This window comes from Manduca sexta, unplaced genomic scaffold, assembly GCF_014839805.1.
Source record: "Manduca sexta isolate Smith_Timp_Sample1 unplaced genomic scaffold, JHU_Msex_v1.0 HiC_scaffold_1478, whole genome shotgun sequence".
Classification (NCBI taxonomy): domain Eukaryota; kingdom Metazoa; phylum Arthropoda; class Insecta; order Lepidoptera; family Sphingidae; genus Manduca; species Manduca sexta.
The window spans coordinates 1-10,853 of NW_023592346.1; the positions used below are offsets into that span (position 1 = coordinate 1).

Consider the following 10,853-nt stretch of genomic DNA (forward strand, 5'->3'; position numbering starts at 1 on the left):
TCTCATTAAAAAACAAAGGTTATGGAGCTCCCGTCTGCAATCTGGTGTAAGTCCATTAAGTGGCAACTGGCAGCTTTCTTGTGGAATAACTTCTAGTGTAACGTTGCATTAAAAACTCGTACCTTCCAGGTAAAGTGGTCCTCACGGCTACGATAGACATGTTCAACAACATAGTGGCGAAATTTACCAACGCCAAGCAAGATGCATTATCACTTCAATCTCAGCGACATATCCAAGAAATTTCAGGTATTGATGATCATCTTTATCTTTATTGTATGAACTGCCACATAAATAGTACTAGGTGAAACTACCTTGACCTAGTTGGTGGGGATCAAGTAAGCATTAAACTACCCAAATTAATCAATACGCCAAAGATGATTTCTTATGTTTAGGCGAATGTTAGACATCGAAATAAAATTAGTTTTCGGATTTTATCACAGTTTTTTATTTTTTCCCTGACGTTTCGAAGGCTTTGCAGCGTTCATGGTCACAGAACAGACTAATTAGTTGAAGTAAAGTTCTCGTAGTCAATTTTATAAATACGAAACTAGATTGTTCGTCTTACAACCAAATGCAATAAAACCATCTTGCTAGGCTTAAAAAAGGGTTGTCTCGTTCCAGGGCCTTCTACGCAGTAACAAAGATTATACAAACACGAAGCCGCGGTTCCTGCGGCTTTGGATCCATGAATGCTTCAGAGTGTTCTGTGACCGACTCACTGAGGAAAAGTAAGTATAGAGTAATAGAAATACTCTGAAACAGTATTGTATGCTGCATGTATGGGTTGACTCCAATTAGTAAAAATATGGCTAACTTAGTATAACTACTGGACATAATAAGACTTAAAATGTCACGTCTCAGGATGGCGAGCGCCGTGGAATACCAAACAATACTTTGTAATTCAATATGTTGGATGGTGTTTGTACTGTTCATGGGCGGTCGTATCGCACCACCAGGCGAACGACAAGCTCGTCTAGCCTTCAAAAGTAATGAAAAAAGAAAAACTTGATCCATATTGGTAATATAATCATTTGGTGTTGACTGAAAACAATATTATTTTATTATAAGACAAATAATATCAAGCCAGTCTAGTTGGCCAATTCATTCCATAAACAAATTAGTGTACAACATGGCCCTCATGATTTTAGGGACCGCGACTGGTTCATGAACCTTGTGAGCGACATGTTGGGCAAGCACTTTGAGCTGACGTTCCACGCGCTGTGTCCGTCCAAGAGTCCGCCCATCTTCGGACACTTCTTGAACCCCTTCGAGGTGTATGATGATCTTAACGATCCGGTCGCGCTAAGGAAGTAAGGAAAGTTTTAATAATAGTCTAAACGAAACAAGTTTCATTAGTAGATTGAGGGTTAGAAATGAACAAGAAAATCCAAATGTAGTATTTGGGATTGGAGACTGCATTTTATATTATAGATTTTTGGCAATAGTATAACTAGACAATGTAGTAGCTATATTGGTAGGTAATATTGTTGCCCATTAAAGGTAGCAACCGCACATCCATGGATTGCAAAATGTCAGCGTTTACTACATATGGATGCTTGCAGATACATAGCGAACCAGATGGAGGAGTACAACAGCTGCCCGGGCGTGGTGAAGATGGAGCTGGTGTTGTTCCGCGAGGCCATCGAGCACGTGTGCCGCATCGTGCGCGTCGTCTCGCAGCCGCGCGGCAACCTGCTCTGCGTCGGCATCGGTCACACAACCACTCACTCGTTCACCCATCTCTCACTCACTGATCAATTCACTCACTCATTGATCAATTCACTCGCACACTAATCAATTCATTCATTCACTGATCAATTCATTAGCTTATTGCACAATTCACTCACTCAGTGATCAATTCACTCGCTCATTGATAAATGATTGACCAATTTCAAACGACACTGAAAATTTACCGAATAAAGTTTCAGTACTTTATTCGGTAAATTTTCAATTCAATTTATTGCTAGTTGAAAGTACAACTAGCAATAAGTTGATAAATTATCCATAATATTAATTTTCAGGTGGTTCCGGACGGCAGAGTTTAACTCGTATAGCTTCGTACATATCCGAGTGCAACACATTCCAAGTGGTCGTCACAAAGACATATGGCGTGAAGGATTTCCGTGAGGATTTGAAGGTACAAAATCGCTCATTATTCTCTACGGCTCACATGCTTCGTGGAAAACCAAAATCAATTTATTAAAATCTGTTTATTGCTTATAGTCTATGATACTAATGGTATTTGGTGTTGAATACGTTTTAGCATGTTTTTGATATTGCCAATAATTTTTGATTTCCTTCACCGGCCCAGCTTTACTACTCTCCCTCAGGTTCTGTACACGGCGTGCGGCGTGGATTGTAAGAAGACGACGTTCATATTCTGCGACACGCAGATCGTGGAGGACCTTCACCGAGATCATCAACAACCTGCTCAGCAGTGGGGAGGTCACTAATCTGTACAAGCCCGATGAATTTGAAGATGTTGGTACCGATCAATGTTATTTCGTTTGCGTCTTGACGCCTCTTTACAAATTTCCAATAATTTTCACTAGCTAAAGTATAAGACATTAAATGTTGAATGCTCTTTTGTTTATCTTATTATTTAGGACTTTTGTATTTGTACGTCTTATACAACGATTAGCGTTTATTTAATTGTTAGATATTTTGCTTTAGATAAAATCGAGTCTAGAGAAACCAATGAAAGCGGCGAACTTGATGCAAACGGCGGAGTCGGTGTATCTGTTCCTCGTGGACCGCGTCAGAGCCAACATGCACATTGTGCTGTGCTTCAGCCCCATTGGGGATGAGTTCAGGTAGGTTCTATTGAAAGACTAGTTTAACCGGTGCATGAAGAAGCGAATAACCGCCAGGCCGGCATAACTGTGCCGACCGTCCGGAGATGTTTCTCTTGGGCATTTTTTCATTTACCAACGGGTTTAGCGAAGACACTTGGTCGCGCTCTTGATAAAAATAGCACCCCATGTTTATAAATAATTCCATTTACCATCTCCAGATCTATCCAGATAATACATTTATTGAATTAAGTAACCTGATCCTTGTAACCAGATTTTATTCCAATGAGTCAATTATCGAAATCGATACGAAAATATCGATTAAGATCGCCTATTTTTTTTGGCCGTTGGTTGCTACGGTACTTGCTTAAAAGTCAGTTGAGATTAATTAACTTTTGTTAAGTGAATTTTGTAACATCCATTATATTTACTACTATAGGAACAGAATCCGTCAGTACCCAGCGTTGATCAACGCGACGACCACCAACTGGTTCCTGGAGTGGCCGCGGGAGGCGCTACTCGAGGTGGCCTACAAGTTCCTGGACGGGGTCGAGCTGTTGGCTTCCATCACTGGACCCAGGGTGAGTTGTTTAAGGAAGTGTGATTAGTTCAAGACACCTTCGCTTTTATAAGAGTATGGATTTATTTATTCAATTTTGGTTTAATGTAAGTGTTCGTAAGGCCTATAAAGATGAACCAAGTAATTTATATAGACATGTTTGTATTATAATATTATGTATAATTGTTAAAGTAAAAGCACCAGGAAAGCGTGGTGGACTAAGGACTAAATTGTTTCAATAGTAAAGGAGGTCCGTAAACAGTAGGACAGTATACAATAGAGGGCTAGTATAGTAGAAATTGTTTAAAAGAACAGATAAAAAAAAATACTCGTGTGTTCTGCATAACGCTTGTACCGCTATGATCTATTTGCGTGTCAGGTGAGACGCAAAGAATCGCTGGTGGAGAGTCGCGAGGACACGCTGCGGGCGTCGGTGGCGTCCATCATGTCGCTCATACACTCCTCCGTGGGCAAGTACTCCGTGAAGATGTGGAACGAGATGCGGCGCACCAACTACGTCACCCCCACCAACTACCTGGAGCTCGTGTCGGGGTACAAGGAGTGAGTGCCATTTTATATGGTGGTGTAATACGCTGGTAGCACATTGTTTTCGTATATTCGTTAATGTATTTATCTAGCTTAACTACCAATTTTAATTAGGCACTGACTCCAAAATTGGTATCCAATATATACCTGGGGGCCTACCATCCCTTATTCCGACTCAGTTCATCCTGGGTCCGCTCAATGTGACATTGACATTTACGTGTGTCGCGGGAATATAACCTTATATACTACATAATAAGGTTGTTTTTTCCGTGACACACGTAATGTCATGTGGCTGTCGGGCTTGCCGGCAAGCCAAGAGAGGACCCACGAGACCTAAACTGAACTGGTTCGCTATTTCGTACCATGATGTCGTCAAACACGACCAATATACGTCACCGCCTAATCAAGTTCCGACTCAAATGCGATAGTGAGTTAATGGCATGATAGTACTAAATAACTCGATTGAGTTTAGGAACCTATATTGAACTGAATTAATACTGAGTCGCTCGATAAAAGATGATGGTTATGTGAAATTATTTTTTGGGTTTGAGTGGTTTTTGAAGACGATTTCATTTTTTGTTATTCACAGTAAAGTTGGTTTGGTTTAGTGTTCCGTAACTTGTATGCGTTTTGGGAAATTGAGGATGTGATGGGTGAAAGACTATCTCACATTGTGACCACATGCTCTTACCGGACTGTGAGAGAATATCTTCCCACAAATCATGATCTTTTTGACCAGATGCATGACTATCGGTATAATATTATTATTTATGTTGGACATGAAATTTATGACAGAATGTTGAAAATGAAACGGCACGAGGTGGCGTTGCAAGCGAATAAGTTGAGGAACGGCCTGGGGAAGGTGGAGGAGACCACCAAACTGGTGGGGCAGATGTCTGAGGAGCTCGCGGTGGCGCAGGTGATGCTTCTAATTGATAATAGTTTGTTTTAAATTCGGGAGTCATTTTGAACTTTCAGTCAGATGTTGATATCCTGGTCAGGCATTCATAATAGTTGTATTCGCTGCCGCTGGATTGTGCAAATGCTATGGTGTTTCTGTTTAGAGGAAGTTATATCTATTGTAATTGCAACTCATTATGAGACAGTGCAGTGCTTTGTAATTTAAAGCTCTGGTTGGTGTTACCATTGATTATAACAATGAAGGTCTTGACGTTGTAAACAAAACATATAATAGTGGATGACTAGCTAATTTCAAATTAGCTTTTGTTCATGGCTCTGCCGCTTTGAAGAATTTTCTGGGATAATATTCTGTCTATATATTTTCCCAGGATAAGAAGTAGCCTATAGCCTTTCCAGGGTCTCAAACTGTCTCCATATAAATATAGTCTTCCTCGATAAATGGTCTATTCAACACTAAATGAATTTCTCAATTCGAACTAGTACTTTCTTAAAATAGTGCGTTCAAACAAACAAATAAACTCTTCAATTTTGTCTATCAGTATAGATATAGATAGATTGAGTTCATTAGTCAATTGCGTAGGTACAAGTGGCGGAGTACACGGAGCAGTGCATCGAGTACATGGGCGTGATCAACGTGCAGCAGCGCAACGCGGACGAGCAGCAGCGCAGCGTGGCGGCGCGCAGCAAGAAGACGCAGGAGGAGGAGGTGCAGTGCAAGAAGCTCGCCGACGCCGCGCTGCGCGACCTCGCCAGCGCCATGCCCGCCCTCGACGAGGCCGTCAAGGTACCAAAGAGTTGTTTATTGCTACAGGGAAAACGAATTGCCGCCATTTGCCATAAACAATCCCGATCGCTTTTTGCTATCTATCTCAAAAATGGACCAATCAGAACAAAGATTTTTCCAACATGCTTATGTATGAATTATTTTCATTGGTTAATTCTTAGAATCAAATTAAGGGCGACATTGGGATAGTATTTAAATTATTATTATTTAAATTAAATTAAAGCGGCGATAGCCTAGTTGGGTGTGGAACGGACTGCCGAGACGAATGTCCGCAGGTTCAAATCCCAAGGGCACACACCTCTGACTTTTCTAAAAAATCATGTGTGTATTCTTTGTGAATTTATCGTTCGCTTTAACGGTGAAGGAAAACATCGTGAGGAAACCTGCACACCTGAGAAGTTCTCTATAGGAATTTCGAAGGTGTGTGAATCCAATCCGCACTAGGCCAGCGCGGTGGACTAAGGCCTAATCCCTCTCAGTAGTAGAGGAGGCCCGTGCTCAGCAGTGGGCAAGTATATAATACAGGGCTGATATTATTATTATTATTATTGGGATAGTATATTGAAAACGACTGTTATTGGTTAACCTGATGATATCTTTATATGAATTTTAACAAAGCCAGGGGCATGCGAATCTAGAGATCCACATAAAGAGAACTAAACTGTCATTAGATTATTGGGTAACAGGCATTAGACGCTCTGAACAAGAAGGACATCACTGAAGTGAAGTCCTACGCGAAGCTCTACACCGCAGAAGGTCGAGATGGTGCTGGAAGCAGTACTTATCTTATTACAGGCAAGTAACAAAACGCTTTTCAACATTCTTTACTCGTCATGGATGCGAGGGTCTTAATATTTCTGCCGATAATCAGAATAGTTTTTAATTGGTAATTTTATCTTTTATTGGGGTATTTATTATGACAGCCCTAATAATTCCCTTTTATTTTAGTTTGAATACATAGTAAAATTATAACTTCAGCAATTATCCTTCACTTTGCTTCTCTTCACGTAATCGACTCACTACTATGACAGAAAGAGCCGACATGGGCGGAGGCGAAGCGTCAGCTCGGCGACCAGTACTTCCTGGACCGGCTCCGTGAGTTCGACAAGGACAACATTTCGGACAAGACGCTAAAGAAGATCGGCACGTACACCGCCAAGCCGGACTTCGACCCGGAGATCGTGGGCACCGTCTCACTCGCCGCCAAGTCGCTGTGTTTGTGGGTCCGCGCCATCGAGAAGTACGGCAAGGTCTACAAGTGAGTGTTGGGACTGGGAGGCTGGCTTAGAGTGAAGTACCGTGGGGGTTGAGTTTACGGTTTGTGGTGAAAGGTGTGGTCCAATGCTTAGGTTGTGGCTGACTGATCTTGCTTCAGGCAATTTGTGGTTCAAAGCTAACTAGTTTGCGGTCGATTACGTTTTATCCTTGTCTGTAGTTCACTAGTAAAACATTTTCTCTATAGAATAGTAAAGCCCAAAAAAGAACGTCTAGAAGAAGCCCTGGAATCGCTCCGCATGAAGCAGCAGATCTTGGCGGAGGCACGCGCCAAGCTGAGGGAGTTGAGCGAGATGATAGCTCGTCTGCAGCGCGAGTACGACGAGAAGGTCGCGCAGAAGGACGAGCTCGAGCGCAAGTCCAAGCTGCTGCAGCTCAAGCTGGAGCGGGCGGAGGCGCTCATCTCGGGACTGTCGGGTAAAGACTTTATATAGACCAGCATGATTATATTGAACTGAGAGAGATAATCATCCCCGTCAACAGAGTATACTCATCTCTGTCTGTATTTAAGAAAGGCATCATACTCTAATTTCCACTGACTTGCCAGAGCCTATGTCTCAGTATGGATGTTTGTCGGATTAATTTGAAGTCTGGGAAACAGATCCAATAAATGTAATCGCCAGGTGAGAGGGAACGATGGGAGCAGACGGTGGAGCGACTGGACAAGGAGTTCGACAACTTGCCCGGCGACTGCCTCATCGCGACCGGCTTCGTCGCGTACCTCGGGCCCTTCGTTTCCGAGTACCGGGAGGCATTGATGGACGATTGGTTTAATGAGGTACACGGCTCTGCCGATATCGTTAGCAGTAAAGCAAGGTGAATTACAAAAACTCCTTGGTTGCTATCCATGTAATGGGGCCTCACCAGGTTTTGTCGTATCTCCTATTATTGTTTATTTTTATTGTCTAAGATAGGCGAGGAGTTAACGTCCTATACCGACCTTGTTGTATCCTACCTTACTTAGAACCGTTGCAGTTTCAGTGCTGAACGGCAGGTACTCTGGCAGTACCCTATTACTAGTGTCTTTGTCACTGTATACAGAACTAAGTAACTCTTTTACCCCTTCTCCTAAATTCTCTTGTTTCTCCATTTTAGATTATATACCACCAGTCAAATGCCCTTAGTAACCTAAAAAAAAAATAAGTAACTCCTGAAATCTCCTTGTTATCCTTTGATTTATTCTAATGCATTTCTGTAGGTGTACAACGAAGCCGTGCCTGTGACCATGGACCTAAGCATGAAGAATTTCTTGCTGGACGACGCTACCCTCAGGGATTGGAACTATATGGGGTTACCTGGTGAGATTCACCATCTTGATTTTTTAAGTCTCCAAGTTACCTTATATCTGTACATAATGCAGTACTGTGCTACTGATCTGTATATTCTTCCAATGCATAAACGAAATCTTTGCTACGTAGACTGGTGCACAGAAGAGCCTGTGCTCCTTTTGTTTTAAACATCTGCTGTATCAGTGATAGTTTTAAACCACAGCCTGTTGCAATTCTATATTCTGTATATAAAAGTAAAGTTTATGTAAGCAGAGGGACGGTTAAGGCTTAGTAACACGTAATAAACGTTGTTCAGATGATAACTTCAGTGCGGAGAACGGCATTATCGTGGTGCGAGCCACTCGCTGGCCGCTGGCCGTGGACCCTCAGGGTCAGGCGCTCATCTGGATCTCCAGGCTAGAGGAGCAAAACGACATACAGGTATTCAGTGCTAGTTGACTTGATTGTGGTTTTTACAGCTGTTTATAGTCTTGTGTTTCAAATAAATATCACTTTCCTAGTCCTAATGTGGATATTCATTTATTCATAGGCGCTGGTACTGATACTTAAATAGATGACCTGTGAATTTTAACCCTATGGAAGAAATAAACATTTGTTTTTTAATTGCTTACTTATTAAAAAGTATAAGATCATAAAAATAAAGAATTAATTTCCATCATCAGCTTGTTGACTTCGGCCAACCTAACTACCTAAAAGTCATGGAGACATGCTTGACTGAAGGGAAGCCGATCATCGTCCAGAACGTGGGCGAGGTCCTGGATCCGTCCATAGCGCCTATCCTGGACAAGGCTATTGTGAAGATAGGCAATTCGATGGTTATCAAGTTCAACGAGAAGATGGTCCCGTACAATGAAGACTTTAAAATGTATTTGACTACTAAACTAGGTGAGCTATTGTGGTAGTTCATGGGAGTAATCAATATAATTGTCTTTTTCTTAAGAGGGAAGTAGATATAAACCATTATTAGAATCACCGTCATTGTAAATTTATTAAAAAATTATATCCTTCACTGCTAGTAAGCCAACTTAAGAAATAGTGCTCTTGTATTTGGACAAGTCACTTAAAGAGCCATAACGTAACGGCTTTATGGTATCTTTGGCGTTTTAAAACCCATGAATGGCTAGTGGGACCATCTATTTATCTGGCCTCTAAGACACCATAAAACCTGAAGTGATTCCCAGGTAATCCTGTATACACTCCGGAGACGTTAACCAAGACGACGATGGTGAACTTCGCGGTGAAGGAGCAGGGCCTGACGTCACAGCTGCTCGGCATCGTGGTCCGCAAGGAACGGCCCCAGCTCGAGCAGATGAAGGACAACCTCGTCATGACCATCGCAAATAACAAGAAAACGCTGGTGGGTACTCTAGTCTTACAGCTGATGGTGGATACGAGGGTCTGATGCGAGTTATGTTCGGGTTGAAATATCAATACTATTCGATCAAATATCCATAATATTGGATGTTGTGGTGGCTTAATGAATTATTTTAAATAATGGGAGGATCTGATTCATGTTGTAGTCGAATTTGAAGTTATGAGAAATTGTGGTGCTTTGACAATTTTAAATACATGATAGAGGTAGGGCATTCGGTATTTTATGGAGTTGAGACCTTCTCTAGAAGGTTAAAGGAAACTATAAAAGTGACTATATCATTATACTTACATTTTGTTGCCAGATGGACCTCGAGAACGACTTGCTGCGCATAATGTACGAGTCGCAGGTACCTTTGTTAGAAAACGAGGAGTTGTTCGTGACCCTGCAGACCTCTCAGCGGACCTCGCTGGAGGTCAAGGATGCTCTCATCACCTCGCAGGAGACCGAGCGGGAGATCGACACTGCTAGACAGGTTATCAGCACTATGTGTAGTGTTACTAGACTTTAGAATGTTAACCTCTGTATTACTAAGCACAGTGCATATGACATTTTTCTGCTGCAATGTGTATGTTTATTTCATTCAATGTTATTGCTGTGTTATACAAAGTTTCTTATCCCCAGGGCTACGTACCAGTAGCAGTGCGTGCATCGGTCTTGTTCTTCGCACTGAACGACCTGTCGCGCATCGACCCGATGTACCAGTTCTCCTGGACGCGTACATCGACCTGTTCACGTACTCCATTGACCGCAGCCCCAAGGGGGGCGAGCTGGAGGACCGCATCAATAACCTCAACGAATTTCACACTTATGCTGTGTACAAGTGAGTTTTGCTTAATTATAATTAATACATCATTGGGCTGATTTCATCTTTATATTTCTGTGCATCTTCTTAATGCTTGTGCTTCTGATCTGTCTATTTAAAACAGCTCAGCTATGTTTTTCAAAGTACAATAAATGTATCATTGAATGTCTTAGCTATACGTTTGATTCAAAAACATACCTCACATGTCTTCAAACATTTCTGATGGATAGTTTTCTTATATTTGAATACCAAAATAACATGACCTCCCAGGAACACGTGCCGAGCCTTGTTCGAGCGACACAAGTTGTTGCTGTCGTTCCACATGGTGTCGCGCATCCTGTTCCAGATGGGCAAGATGAACATCAACGAGTACCTGTTCCTGCTCAAGGGAGGCGTCGTGCTCGACAGGTCTGAACAGCCGGACAACCCCACTAGTAAGCAAAACTGTATTTCATAACATAGATGGTAGATTGGGAAAATGGGCCTATGGTTAATGATAAAAGAACTGAC

At 42.0% G+C, this 10,853-nt stretch overlaps 1 protein-coding gene across 1 annotated transcript; it reads left to right on the forward strand.

The window, feature by feature from the left end:
• Positions 1-201: 201 nt before the first annotated feature.
• LOC119191405 (dynein heavy chain 2, axonemal-like) lies at positions 202-10,777 on the forward strand (the record flags this gene model as incomplete). The annotated part of the gene is given in 25 exon segments (XM_037445309.1): positions 202-246; positions 622-728; positions 1,149-1,310; positions 1,563-1,711; positions 2,022-2,137; positions 2,331-2,401; positions 2,403-2,481; positions 2,674-2,813; positions 3,232-3,373; positions 3,731-3,912; positions 4,693-4,816; positions 5,399-5,602; positions 6,289-6,342; positions 6,344-6,397; positions 6,634-6,860; positions 7,065-7,294; positions 7,501-7,655; positions 8,076-8,175; positions 8,462-8,586; positions 8,829-9,051; positions 9,348-9,523; positions 9,843-10,013; positions 10,163-10,244; positions 10,247-10,361; positions 10,614-10,777. Coding segments are annotated over 25 exon segments (3,397 nt in total), but the record flags the coding sequence as incomplete, so codon positions are not given.
• Positions 10,778-10,853: the final 76 nt, after the last annotated feature.